Below are 15,384 nucleotides of genomic sequence, written 5' to 3'. Positions count from 1 at the left end.
AAAGAATGCTCTGCTGCTTTGCCATTCAGCATTGCTCATCTGCCTCTTCCGATCAAGGTGTGTAAATCACTCATGTGTTTTGCAGCCCACAGAGGTTCCTGAAAATAATTGCTCTGACCTCTCCCCCATGATGCATGTTTCGTCACACAGGACTTTTCCAAAGGGATGGGGTTCACATCAGATTTCTTCTCCATGACATTTGTTTAATCACACAGGTGATGGGGTCATTGCCAGACCTCTCATCTATGACGCATGTTTCATCATACAGGAGTTTTTCAAAGGGATGAGGTTGTCAGAGCATGCACCCCTATAAAGCATTCACCAAATCCACTTCCTTTGTATTCAACCCTAATACTGTATAACATATAAAAATATACTGTATATAAATATATACCAAATTTGGAAGGAATTAATACCGCGCTATCTAGTGATAAATTGGAGCAGCTAACACAGCAAAACAAAAACAAAACATACGTGGAAAAAGTGTAGCGCTAATAATGAGTAAACTGTAATAAAACAATCTATAAAACTTAATATACAACACCACACGTGACTGATAGTGATAAATATGTTAACATATATTTATCACTATCAGTCACGTGTGGTGTTGTATATTAAGTTTTATAGATTGTTTTATTACAGTTTACTCATTATTAGCGCTACACTTTTCCACATATAAATATATACCCACCTATAAAAGGGAAACTAATCATAAACTTACTTCTAAAACTATTTAAATACTTGTCATTTTTCAGGCACTTGGGGTGTAGTTTTTTCAGTGTATATTTCCTCTTGTTTAACGTGTGAGATCACTTGTTTTAGATTTTCCACTCTCTAACCAAACTTAAAAAAAATTCTATGCCCCAAAATCTAAAATCTCTTATGCCGCGTACACACGATCGGTCAAACCAAGGAGGAACGGTCTGATGGACCGTTTTCATCAGACCAAACCGATCGTGTGTGGGCCCCATCGGTTATTTATCCATAGGTTAAAAAAAATAATCTTGTTTTAAATTTAACCGATGGATACCTAACCGATAGAAAAAAAACGATAGTCTGTAGGTTAAAAATCCACGCATGCTCGGAATCAAGTCGACGCATGCTTGGAAGTAGGGTTGTCCCGATACCACTTTTTTAGGACTGAGTACAAGTACCGATACTTTTTTTTAAGTAGTCGCCGATACCAAATACCGATACTTTTTTTTAAATGTGATTCCATATCCAGCCATTGTCTCCCCCTATGCAGCAATGTCTCCCACCATATCCAGCCATTGTCTTCCCCCATATCCAGCCATTGTCTCCCCCCATATCCAGCCATTGTCTCCCCCCATATATCCAGCCATTGTCTCCCCCTATATATCCAGCCATTGTCTTCCCCTATATATCCAGCCATTGTCTTCCCCTATATATCCAGCCATTGTCTTCCCCTATATATCCAGCCATTGTCTTCCCCTATATATCCAGCCATTGTCTTCCCATATATATCCAGCCATTGTCTTCCCCTATATATCCAGCCATTGTCTTCCCATATATATCCAGCCATTGTCTTCCCATATATATCCAGCCATTGTCTTCCCCTATATATCCAGCCATTGTCTTCCCATATATATCCAGCCATTGTCTTCCCATATATATCCAGCCATTGTCTTCCCCTATATATCCAGCCATTGTCTTCCCCTATATATCCAGCCATTGTCTTCCCCTATATATCCAGCCATTGTCTTCCCATATATATCCAGCCATTGTCTTCCCATATATATCCAGCCATTGTCTTCCCATATATATCCAGCCATTGTCTCCCATATATATCCAGCCATTGTCTCCCATATGCAGACATTGTCTCCCCCCATATCCCCCTTACCTGCATCCGCGCTGCCGCCGACTGTTTAACACGTGCGGGGAGAGTAGTGATTGGCGCCGCGCTGCGTATAGACACTCCCCCTTGCTCGGGATTGGACAGTTCACCCGAGCAAGGTGGAGTGTCTATACGCGGCGCGGCGCCAATCATTACAGCTGTAATGATTCGTGCCGCGCTGCGTACAGACACTCCCCCTTGCTCGGGATTGGACAGTTCACCCGAGCAAGGGGGAGTGTCTATACGCGGCGCCAATCATTACAGCTGTAATGATTCGTGCCACGCTGCGTACAGACACTCCCCCTTGCTCGGGATTGGACAGTTCACCCGAGCAAGGGGGAGTGTCTATACGCGGCGCCAATCATTACACTCCCCGCGCGTGTTAAACAGTCGGCGGCAGCGCGGATGAGGCGGGATGCGACGTAACGGCGGCGGGATGCGACGTAACGGCGGCGGGGGGGAGTATTCGATTTCGGTATCGGGGGTATTTGCGCGAGTACGAGTACTCCCGCAAATACTCGGAATCGGTCCCGATACCGATACTAGTATCGATATCGGGACAACCCTACTTGGAAGCATTGAACTTTTTTTCAGCACGTCGTTGTGTTTTACGTCACCGCGTTCTGACACGATCGTTTTTTTAACCGATGGTGTGTAGGCACGACTGACCATCAGTCAGCTTCATCGGTTAACCGATGAAAAGCGGTCCATCAGATGGACCGATCGTGTGTACAGGGCTTTCGATTTCTGTTGTGGCATATTTTAAGTATGTAGAATATCTATCTATCTATCTATCTATCTATCTATCTATCTATCTATCTATCTATCTATCTATCTATCTATCTATATATATATATGTAGTGCATATACGCATTAGCCCCTTGGTGTTACAATAGATATGAAAGACTCTTTCTGTACTGCTCTTAAAATGACTGCATCCAGCAGTTATGTATATGTAGGTTCTTAGGTAGATGAACCACATTGTGATCTATTTTGTTTCGATTATGTTGGATGGATTAAGAAATTCACATTCTAACTGTTGTTTAAATAATAAACTGATTAAAAACTATCTTGTATAGTGTATCTTTTAAGGCCTTTAAAAAGGATTTTTATAGGCACACTTGATTTAAGGATATTTTGGGTATATCTGGGAATCCTGAATCAATGCATTTCTAACCTTTTTGTGATTCGCATAAAGAAATCTGCTATATGTAATCAAGGGCACTATGGGCCAGATCCACAAAAGGGTTACGATGGCGTATCTGCTGATACGCCGTCGTATCCCTGTTTCTATCTATGCGGCTGATTCATAGAATCAGTTACGCATAGATATCCCTAAGATCCGACATGTGTAATTGTTTTACACTGTCGGATCTTAGGATGCAGTACCGCGGCCGCCGCTGGGGGCATTTCTCGTCGTAAACCAGCGTCGGGTATGCAAATTAGCACTTACGGAGTTCCACAAAGGTTTTTCCCTTTGTGAAGTTGGCGTAAGTGTTAGTTTGCCGTCGCAAAGATAGGGCTGCTTTTACAAAGTGTAAAGTTAGTACACCATGTAAAAGTATACCCGTCTTTCCCGCGTCGCTGTCAAATTTTTTAAAATATTTTTTTTCCCCCGCCGCATCTCTTTTTTACCCGTCGCGATTCACAAAACTCGGCGCAATGTAACATAACGCAAAGCACGTCGGGAAAATAGCGTTCGGGAGCATGCGCAGTACGTCCGGCGCGGGAGCGCGCCTAATTTAAATGGGACTCGCCCCATTTGAATTGGCCTGCCTTGCGCCGGACTGATTTAGGATACACCGCCGCAAATTTCCAGGTAAGTGCTTTGTGGATCGGGCACTAACTTGGGCAATTTGCGGCGGTGTAACTTAAATCACAAAAGTTGCGTTGCGCCCGCTGGTTGTGGATCTGGCCCTTTGATCTGATTTGGATATCAATTATATTCATATTGATTTTATAAATATATTAATTTGTTCATATTATAAATAATTTTTGGTATTGATCCAAATTTTACATTACTATATTTTCATAGGATCACAGTTAATTTCTAAGATTTTTTAAATGAAATTAATACTGAAAGTGCGGGCTCAATAATTATTTTAGAAAGCTTATACAGTGCCTTTAAAAAAAATCATACCCCTTGAAAATTTTCCACATATTGTCATGTTACAACCAAAAACCTAAATGCATTTTATTAGGGTTTTATGTAATAGACCAACACAGTGTGGCACTGGCACATAATTGTGAAGTGAAAGGAAAATGATAAATGTTTTTTAAAGTTTTTTCACAAATAAATATCTGAAAAGTGTGACATGCATTTCAATTCAGCCCCCCTGAGTCAATGCTTTGTAGAACCACCTTTCACTGCAATTACAGCTACAAGTCTTTTTGGGGATGTCTCTACCAGCTTTGCACATCTAGAGAGTGATATCTTTGTCCATTTTTATTTGCAAAATAGCTCAAGCTCTGTCATATTGGATGGAGAACATCTGTGAACAGCAATTTTCAAGTCTTGCCACAGATTCTCAATTGGATTTAGGTCTGGACCTTGACTGGGCCACTCTAAAACATGAATATGTTTTCATCTAAACCAGTGGTTCTCAACCTTCTAGCGCTGTGACCCCCTGATACAATTTCCCAAGTTGTGGGGACCCCTAATGGTAAAATTATTTGCGTGGCAAGACAAGTAATTTGCGCCCCTAACCCACAGACATATAGCGCTCCCTGAGTCCCTTCCACTCGTACAGTGTTAAAATCCCTTATGGTACATTTTAGGATGTAACACTCTTTCTCTTTGTTCTCCTTTCTTTCCCTTGTATCTCTCTCTATCCTAATTTCTTGTTTTTTCCCCCCACCACTCTCTCTAGCCGTGTTTCTTGTTATTTCTCTTATTCTTTCTCTCCCTTTTTCTTGGTTTCTCCCCCTTTTCCTCTCCCTTCCATATATTCTCTATTTTTATTCCTTCACTTACTCCTTGGTGGGAGGACGCAGGAACATACCAGCTGGGCAGCCGCAGGCTCCAAGGACAGCCCTACTGGGGGGCTGCAAAAGGCTGGGAGAGCGGTGTGGGCTTCAGGAACAGCTCAGGATTCGGTGACCCCTGGCAAATCATCGTTTGACCCCCGAGGGGGTTCCGACCCCTAGGTTGAGAACCACTGATCGAAACTATTGCATTGTAGCTTTGGCTCTATGTTTAGGGTAGATGTCCTGCTGAAAGGTAAGGTGAACCTCCATCCCAGTCTCAAGTCTTTTGCGGACTCTAACAGGTATTCTTCTAAAATTGCCCTGTATTTGGTGCCATCCATCTTCCCATCAACTCTGACCAGCTTCCTTGTCCTTAGCAAGGATGAGTGAATGACTGAAAAACCTTGGGAACTACTGTATTATAGTGGAACCTTCATGGGATAAATGGGACAACACACAGGTTAAACATCAATCATGGAGATAGAGATGTTATTACAGATGTATACTTAATGGCATTTTCAAAACACACCAGGACTGGAAAGAAGGAGACTCTAAACTCATTATAATATGGTTTGATTAAGAACAGAAGTTTTATGCCTTTTTATGATTGCAATTAACATCACCTTGATGTAGCTAGGAAACATGAGCTTTGCATCTCAATAAGTTCACTCAAAAAGAAAACTCTGCATCAAGGTTGTTGTTGCCACAGAAAAGAGTTGTAATTGTGTTAGTTCTCAATATCAGTTAAAGGGAATGGGCCAGATCCACAAATAACCTGCGTAACTTATATCTTCCGATTTAAGTTACACCGCCGCAAAATTTCTACCTAAGTGCCCGATCCACAAAGCACTTACCTTGAAATTTGCGGCGGTGTAACTTAAATGTGTCCGGCGCAAGGCGTGCTAAATCTAATGGGGCGAGTCCCATTTAAATTAGGCGCGCTCCCGCGCCGGACGTACTGCGCATGCTCCGTCGGGTAACTTACCCGACGTGCATTGCGCTAACAGACGTCGCTCCGACGTCATTTGCTTAGACGTTAACGTAAATGGCGTCCAGCGCCATTCACGGACGTCTTACGCAAACGACGTAGAGTTTAAAATTTCGACGCGGGAACGAAGGCCATACTTAATAGGGCTTAGTCAAATAGGACTTAGCCCTATTTTTACACGGCGTAACTCGACCTAAACGACGTAGATTTAGCGCGACGGGCCCATCGGAACGTTCGTGGATCGCCGTAAGTGTTCATTTGCATATTCTAGGCCGGCCGCAATGGCCTCGCCACCTAGCGGCCGGCCTAGAATTGCATCCTTAAGATCCGACAGTGTAATTCAATTACACATGTCGGATCTTCTGCCTATCTATGGTAAACTGATTCTGTGGATCAGTTCCATAGATAGAAACAGGGATACGACGGCGTATCAGTAGATACGCCGGCGTATCCCTTTTGTGGATAACCCCCAATGTAGAGAAATCAAAACTTTGCTTGTTTGGAGTAGTGTATGATGCAATCATTCAGTGAGTGAGTAAAGAGGAGTAAAAGTTATGCCTAGGCTTTATGACCTCATACGTTCTGTTACAGCTGTGCTGTGTCTGCGTGTACCATCCTTTGATATTAACTCTGTACAGAACAATAATACTGATCATGGACTGAAAGTTACTATCCCTTATGCTTGGCGAGAGTTAATGCAGAAGTAACAGTGTTTTTACTGACATAGATAAAATGAGATTACAGTTAATGGATTATACTTTGTGCTTCCAAAAAGCTGATGCTACAGTTTACAAACTGGTGATTGCTGAGCACTGCATTCCATATTATGGTATGTGTTCGATTTTCTGAATTTGTTTAAAATGTCAAATATTAAAAATATATCTTTGAATTTGTCAGAGCACCATCGCCATGGTAACAATGTATGCAAAGCTCATGCAGTGTGTATGAATATTCAAAAGAGCAAGTTTGATAGAGCTTGTTTAAGGATGTGATCTTCTCATTTCTTCATGGATGAATGGGATGACCAAAAATAATAACAGTAAATGCAAGCTTTCATGACACCTATCTAATGCTTATGGTAGTCTTTTCTAAGCCTAAGGACACACGATACAAAATCAGAACACCACTGCAGCTAGTAGTATTTATGTACAGATGTGCCCTATTTAGTTATTTGCATTGCAAATGACTTAGGGTGGCTAATAAAGAGGTTGATGACCTGTTGTATTAAGTTCCATAAAACATTAGCTGTAGTCAAAACACTAGTGTTTGAACATAAACAAAAAAAGGAGAAGAGGGCATGGAACATATGACAAAATGGTTAGTCATGTACAGGTGGTCCCTGGGTTACAAACAAGATAGGGTCTGTAGGTTTGTTCTTAAGTTGAATCTGTAAGTTGGAACAGGTTTATTCTTTTAAGTGCAGCTCCAGCCAAAAAAATATTAAGCTTTTTGGATAGCATAGGAAAGGGTTAACACCCTTGTAACATTTGTTTTGCTGTCTGTGCCCCTGTTCAGAAGATTTCACCTCACTTTCTGTCCCAATGACAATTGATTTTTGAAAATCTTGGGTCAATCAAGGATTGGTGATACAATCAGTACCTTTTTCCCATAATAACTCCTACAGGAGTGAATTTCCCTCACTTCCTGTTGTCTCCCTCCGTTTGTAAGTAGGAGTCATATGTAAGGCGGATATTTGTAACTAGGGGACGGCCTGTACCTAGTTATTTGTTATCCACATACAAGGGCATAGCAACAAAGCAGTGTTTAGTCTTGAAGCATTCTGGAATGCTGTGATGTCTGTTGATATACACCCAGTATATACTAAGGTTCAGTTCACACTGGTTCAATGTGATTATGTAGTGCGACTTTGATGCACTTTTGCATATTCTATGCCAAATGAAACTATAAATTGTACCAAAGTAGCAGGAGCCTTTCCTGAAGTCACAACCAAAAGTCTTGCTTTGACTCTAGTAGGCAAAGGATGTCCTAAAAGTCGCACAACACAGCAAAACCCTGTAAGGAGGTGTATGACAGCCTCAGCCCAGGCTCAAACCAAGCCACATCCCCCAATCTGTTTCACTCCACCCCCAGAGCTTAATCATGGGTGCTTGCTTTGACTCTCCCATAGGTAATCTGATTAGATAAAAGCAATTAAACATTGCTTTAATTTTTACACAACAGGTTCAAATCACAAAGCCTTGAAGCTGAACTGGAATTTTTTTTCTCAGCAGCTTTAGTTACATTACTTGCCTGTAATAATGTATGTCCCACAATCTCCTGGACTCTGTAGAAATCTTCACTGCAGGTGTGCCCTGTCCTCTTCATGCTGCAGAAAGTCTGGCCTCATTTGAGGTAACCGCTTTGGGTCTCCGGGCTCAGCTGCACTAAAGATGATCCACAGAATCCAGCAGCCTGCACATTGTGGGACATACTTCCTTACAGGTATATAATTTAACTAAAGTTGATCTTCAGCTTTAACACCAAGAATAAGGATCTTCATTTTAGCCATGTGACTATAATTTTAAAAACTCATTGGACTCAAACTTACTGTCACTTCTTTAAAAATAAAGTTCCTTATCTTGCTATTAAACGTGTACCTACAGGTAAGCCTATAACAGGTAAGTCTGTCATAATGTGATAGTTAATGGGGCATATTAGTAAATTATGACTCAAACCAGTAGGAGCCTCATGTTTTTACATTTTTGTGGTGGTTTACTACCACTTTAAAGTTTTGTGAATCGAGCCATGATATTCTAAGGTGGTACAAAGGTTTTTTCTATCACAAGAGCATTATTACGTGCAAAGAAAAGCAATCACACATAAGACATTCCATTTTTATATGTTGGTGTGGTCACATTAAAAATCAATGTTGTCACATATTACTGCATTTTTAGGTAAATGATTAAAGTAGTTTTCAATGTTGTTCTAGGCTATTGAAGCACATCTGATCAGAAAGTCTCCAGGAGGACTGACATATATTGCTGAGTGGAAAGGTGGAGTCCTGGACCACAAGATGGGGCACCTGACTTGCTTTGCTGCCGGGATGTTGGCACTAGGAGCAAATGATGCACCACAGAACAAGAAAGAACATTTCATTGAGTTAGCAGCAGAAATTGCCAGCACGTGTCATGAGTCTTATGTACGTACAGGTATGAATGATCCATCCCACATACACCAGTAGAATGATGTAATAACAGTGATCGGTCCTACAGAGTTACAAGCAGAGAAAATGACCTGCATGCTTTATATGGGTCTATAACTCAAAGAACTGAAGTAAGAGGTTTGACAGAGTAGGTAAACAACCACATTATCAGACAGGGAGCTACTGTTACATGCAAATTACTTAACAGGTGCAAAGTACAAGCGATGTAAAACAAGTTTTTCTTGGCAAAGAACATGCATACACAAGTGAATAATATAAACTAGGGTCTGATTATGAAAGCTGCGCAAACATGGACTCATCACAGTAATGTCTCTATGGCTCTATCAGGATAATGTAGTTTCTATAAGACTCGATAACAACAGATAGTCTACCTGAGAACCACTACTTCAGTAAAAAACAACTACGCTACTTGCTTTTATACTTATAAACAGCATCTCCCTCAGTGAAGTGAAGTCCAGGGTAGCTCTGACAACACAGGTAAACAGCTGGTACACTTCTTTTAAATTTGATAGGACAGCCTACCTGCACAGGGATCATGTTTTATCCAAGCATATCTGTAGTCAGTAGCGGCCGGTGTTCAATATTTTGAGGGGGTGGCAAACCAACGGAGAGAAAGATGGCGATCCCCCAACCCCCCACGGGAGACGGACGTGAAGGCAGCAATCAGCCCCACCCCCCCCATGGGAGATGGACAGACAGAGGCCTCCTTACCTTAGGAGGCAGATGACAGTGATGTCTCTCCTCGCTCTGGGGCTGTTGCTTCTCCTCCCGGTTGAACAGGAAGTGGGTCCTGAGACTCCCTGGCCAACCGGGTCTCAGGACCCGCTTCCTTATTGGCCGGGAGGAGAAGCGGGAAGACAAAAGAGAATATTAATTTGCTATTGTCACACAAGTGGGTTATACAAGCTGTACACTCACTACTTTACATTGTAGCAAAGTGTAATTTCCTCAGTGTTGTCACATGAAAAGATATGATAAAATATTTACAAAAATGTGAGGGGTGTACTCACTTTTGTGAGATACTGTATACATTTTTTAAATTGTCGATCTTTTTTTGTTTATAGCGCACAAAATAAAAAAACAAGTTGTGATCAAATACCACCAAAAGAAAGCTTTATTTGTGGGAAATAACATAAATTTAATTTGTGAATAGCGTTGTATGACCACGCAGTTGTTAGTCAAAGTATTGCAGTGCCGTATACAAAAAAAAATTTTGGTCATTAATGGGGTAAATCTTCCGGAGGTCAAGTGGTTAATGACATCGTAAACATTTCTACAAGAACCTTGTGTTTTTTTCAGCTACATAAGATGTGCATTGACTGTGTGGGCGGGGCCACTCGGTTGGTACGCAAGTTTGAAGAATAGCACACAGAGCTAAGAAAAGGTTGCACAATTATTATTTTGTAAATTGCTGGTAAACATATAACAAGTAAAGTAACAATCGGCAATTACCACTACTAGTAACATGACTGCAGTAACTGCAGTCAAACACTTATCATAACAGTTCTACACAGTATAGTATCAGCAATCATAGTGATACTGGCAACACAGATGCAGAAAGGCTAGTAGCAGTGCACTCAGCAATATTGTCAGTCGATTGGCAGAATTCCAGCATAAGGATTTTCACTTTGGTATAGTTCACATTACAGGAGCAGCATGGTGGTGGTGCAAGTGGCACTTAAAGTGATACTAAACGTTCGAAAAAAAAAATTAAATAACAAACATGTCATACTTACCTCCGCTGTGCAGCTCTTTTTGGGGTCGTCTTCTGGGGTCCCTCGGCAGCTGTCTCGGCTCCTCCCCGCATCAGATAACCGCTCTGGGAAGTGCTTTCCCAAGGGGGTTACCTTGCGGGTGTGCTCCCGGGTCCAGCATTTGCGTCCATAGATGCGAATTCCGGACTCGGCTCTGCCCCGGCGCCCGCGTCATTGGATTTGATTGACAGCAGCGCGAGCCAGTGGCTGCGCTGCTATAAATCTATGCATGAAGTGAAGAGTCGAGAAGACGGGTCGAAATCCAGCGCGTTCTCGACGCGGGACTTCCGAGGGCTCAGGTAAGTAAACTGGGGGGCTGGTAATTATCGGATGTTTTTTCACCTTAAAGGGGTTGTAAAGGTACATTTTTTTTCCCCTAAATAGCTTCCTTTACCGTAGTGCAGTCCAGCGCTGTATCCTGGCCCAGGCCTAGGGCAGCACTTTGCAGGGAGGCAGCACCGAAAGAGTCCCCGCCGGCTTGTGCTACACTGTTAGTGTAGCGGCAGTCTTATGGGGTCGACTGTGCTGAGAGGCAAAATAGTCTAGCGCCCCCATAAAGCGACCGCACTGCTTCTGGTATGCAGGCGGCCGGCATTCTGCAACTGTGGGGGGGGGGGTTCTGCTGCACCATTGGCATGGTTATATCTTAGTCCTCTCCATAAAATTATCAGAAATTTGTGCTTAAAGTAGAACTATAGGCTACACTTAATTTTTAATTTTGGATAGATTAAGGGGGGGGGGGGTTAATGCCCCTGTCAGGTTATTTTTTACCATCCCCGCCCCATTGCAGAAATTTCCCTTTACTTCCTACCCCATAGCCAAACAGGAAGTGGGAGGAAATCTATGCAAATTAAGGGAATTCATTGCCCCCCCAACTGGCCCTCAGAACTAGTGTCCCCACTCAATTTTTTTAGGGCGGGTCTTAAACAGAAAGGGGCATGACCTTGCCAGGAAGGGGTGTGTCATATTTAAATTAGGGGGTGCGCGAGTTTAGTCAGGCCTAGGGCAGCACAAAATCTAAATACACCTCTGGTGCAGTCCTCCTTCACTTACCTCATCCTTCCATTTTGCTTTTAAATGTCCTTATTTCTTCTGAGAAATCCTCACTTCCTGTTGTTCTGTCTGTAACTCCACACAGTAATGCGACATTTTCTCCCTGGTGCGGAGAAAGCCTCTTGAGGGGGGAGGGGGCGAGCAGGAGTGTCAGGACGCTATCTACTTTGCAGATAAAGGAACTGTGTGTTAGTGGGTGTCCTGACACGAGGATGAGATAGTCACGATCTCCAGATCAACAATTTCTGCAGATGGGGAGGGTTCCGGCCATGGGGCCTCCTTCTCAGTGGTCACAGTCCCAGCAATCCAGTCCACCCTGTACTCCCGGGGAGCTTCAGTGGGTGGCTCAATCTGTAACAAATAAGCCAAACTTTTTGCACCGGACAAAAGGCAGGATCCGTACGGCCAGCTCCGAGCAGCGGGGGCAGGACAGTCCGAGGGCCTCCACGCCTCCACTCGAAAATAAGACGAATTTCCCCTTGGTCTGCATCCGGATCCCAGTATCAGTAAGGGGTACTCCGGCGGCAGCATGGTTTGGTTGGGCTCCAATGGTGGACATCGGAGGCCTCAATCGCTCGAACGGCATGGGGGGAACAGACATGTTGCATGTGTCTTTCTCTCGTGGGCGGCAATCACTGCTGGTTTGGCGCCAAACTTCGCTCCCTACGTCTCACGCAGGGGTGGGTAACTCCTCCCACTTAAAGAACTTGTCTGGGCACATTGCAGGCACAAGTTACTCTTCTGCACGTGCGCCCAAACTTTCGCTACCTGAGGTTAACTCCTTCCTCACTGCACAGTCCAACACCACGACAATTCCTTACTCTCAATAGCAAAAATAAAACTCACAGTTCCGTTATTAAAGGCAACAGCCGATCCCGGACGAGCCCCCACATGTAGCGCTCACCCCCGCAGGAGCCGCTGGATAAAATAGGGATGGCGTGTTACCTTTGTGAGCATCTAGGGGTATGATGATGATGATGAGAGCAATAATGGAATGTCCAAGCAGCTGGTGTCTTTTCTTTATTTCACCCAACACGGCAAAACAGTAAACTTGAGGTAGATAGGAAAAGATGGGTGAAAAGGAGAATTTCAGGCTTGAATAATACAGAAGCAGTCCTGCTTTTAATGGCACTTTTACTTTGTCGCCACTCCAGTCGGAGTGGGTGTAGTGTATCTGGACAGGCCTCTCACACCGACCTGGCAGCCAGAGCATTACTCGTAACTTTGAGAAGAAAACAAGTCTGCCACAGACTTAGTGGAAAAGAAAGGGTCAGAACGGGACCTCTGCCACAGGCCCCTTTCTCCAGAGAGTAGATCATGAGGTAGATCCTCCTTAGTAAATTTAGTGCCTGAATCTCCCTCAGGTAGCTCTCAAACGGTACTGAGGCCTCGTACACACGACCGAGTTTCTCGGCAAAAACCAGCAAGAAACTTTTTTTTTTTTGCAGAGGAAACCGGTCTTGTGTTCATTTTTCGACGAGGAAACTGTCGAGGAACTCGAGCCAAAAAGAGAGCATGTTCTCTTTTTCCTCGACGGGAATGGAGAAAATTGGCTTGTCGAGTTCCTCGACAGCCTAACAAGGAACTCGACGAGCAAAACGATGTGTTTCGCCCGTCAAGTTCTTCGGGCGTGTGTACGAAGCCTGACAGGTTGCCAACAGAAAAACTCTCAATGTCCGGTCACCTTGATCCCCGGTGGATTGTCGAGGCCCTGTTGGATTGCCTGCCTCCAGGCTCTCCTGAGACTGACTCCCCACCGAACAGCACAACTCGCTTGAGATCTTCTCTCAAAGTTTTGGGGACCCAGTAGATCACTGGGGCCCCACCATAGCTTCAGTTGCTCTGGGCCAGCATGGTCCCAGAATCAAGAACACCTGGAAGGCCATATCGCCGGGGGCCGTGAAGTGCGCACACCCTGAAGGTGGGTGCCGCACCCGGAACCAGCACAAGAACAACCCCGCCAACAGGCTTCTGCCTCAGAAATACCCTCCCCCAGCATGCCCCGCAAGGGAAAAACTCCTCTGATTGGCTGCTGGAGAGAGGCACCCCTGCCTGGACCCCTCTGGCGCCACCTGTCCCCCCGAGGTGGAAAAGCACCTCTGGAACACAGAATGAAACCACAGCGCAGCCCAGCCTGGCAGAGACCCAATTTATACAAATTAACCGGATGAGAGCCAAGTAACTCTCTCATCCCCCTGTATATTTAAGATGGCACCTGGACTGAAAGTACACAGGCGCTACACAAGTGTAGCGTCTGGTTACTTTTCAGAACCGGTGCTAGTGTAAATTTAGAGGGGGTGAGAGAGTTAAGTGACTCTGACCAGGTTAATCTGTCTAAATTTGGAGCCTCTGTCCCAGCTTTGGCTGTGCTGTGGGTTCATGCTGTCGTTTCTGGGGTGCTGGTCCCACCCCAGGCCGACAGATGGCAGCAGCGGAGTCAAGGGTTTGAATGCTTTTTCCTGGCAGCCTATCAGAAGGAGTGTTCCTCGCTGTGCATGCTGGGAAATGGTATTAATGGGGCAGACGCCATTTTCTTGGGTCTTCTTGCCGTGTGGCGCCCACCTTCAGGGTAGCCATACCACGGCCCCCCTGAGAATGGAAAAATAATATAAATTGCGCTAAAAATAACTAATAATGTGATACCTATACAAATAATCAGGTGCAATCAATAAAAATGAATAAATGATAATAATGTATCCACAAGGACAAAAATTAGGCTATGGCAGTGACATAGCATAAAACAAATAAGTGTCACCAACGTGTAATACATGAACACAATATATATAATTTTATACTTGAGTCCACATTGAAAGATTATCATAGAGAACTGCTCTCCAAATTGGTACCATAAGCGTATTAGGTGATGCCACCAATGGGTTAATAGTCAAATGATCACAGCAGAAAGCCTTAGAGTGTATGTAGTAAAAAACAGCAGCCTTGCACTGTGTGCAGTAGAACAGCTCCACCTCCGCTCCGCTCAGATCACGATAGAATGTGAAAAAGGAGAGAGAGAGAGAGAGAAACACAATAGCATAATATTGTACCAGCAGGTGAACAAAAATAAAATAGCTGAAGGCTGATACACTCACGAATTCCCCTCTTTGTTAAAGCCGCTCAGTAACGGCACATGAGGTCCTCACTCGGGAACTCTGATGGTCTCGTCACGGCAGGCTCCTCCCCTACGCGTTGCGTCACTTGTCACGTGACTTAGTCATGGTAATTGATTGCACCTGATTATTTGTATAGATATCACATTATTAATTGTTTTTAGCGCAATTTATATAATTTTTCCATGTTTATTTTGGTTGGGTCACCATTTCACTTATTGTAGCTTCTTACATTTGGTTATTAATTGTGTGGTGTGATCTAGATTTTAGTAGCGCTGTAGTATTTTATTTTTTATTTTTCCCCCTGAGAATGGCCTTCCGGGCCGGGGTGTGCGTGCTATGCAGTGTTCCTGGTTACGGGACCATGTTGGCATGGAGCATTTAATCTGCGGCTGGGGCCCAGTGATCAACTGGGTCCCCAATCTGATGAGGTCCTGAGCTGTCTGTCCTGTTGGAGGAAGCTGTCTGGTGGAGAGTCTGCCTGAGGAGTGCCAAGA

At 43.9% G+C, this 15,384-nt stretch overlaps 1 protein-coding gene across 1 annotated transcript in view; it reads left to right on the top strand.

Moving 5' to 3' along the window:
- MAN1C1 (mannosidase alpha class 1C member 1) overlaps positions 1-15,384 on the top strand; it is a 139,096-nt gene that overhangs the window by 112,688 nt on the left and 11,024 nt on the right. Inside the window, exon 10 of the mRNA XM_040337130.1 lies at positions 8,740-8,959. Within this exon, the coding sequence (XP_040193064.1) occupies positions 8,740-8,959 (220 nt within the window). The remainder of the gene's footprint in view (positions 1-8,739; positions 8,960-15,384) is intronic.

Source organism: Rana temporaria, chromosome 2 (genome assembly GCF_905171775.1).
Source record: "Rana temporaria chromosome 2, aRanTem1.1, whole genome shotgun sequence".
Taxonomy (NCBI): Eukaryota; Metazoa; Chordata; class Amphibia; order Anura; family Ranidae; genus Rana; species Rana temporaria.
This window is presented reverse-complemented; position numbering and strand designations above follow the sequence as displayed.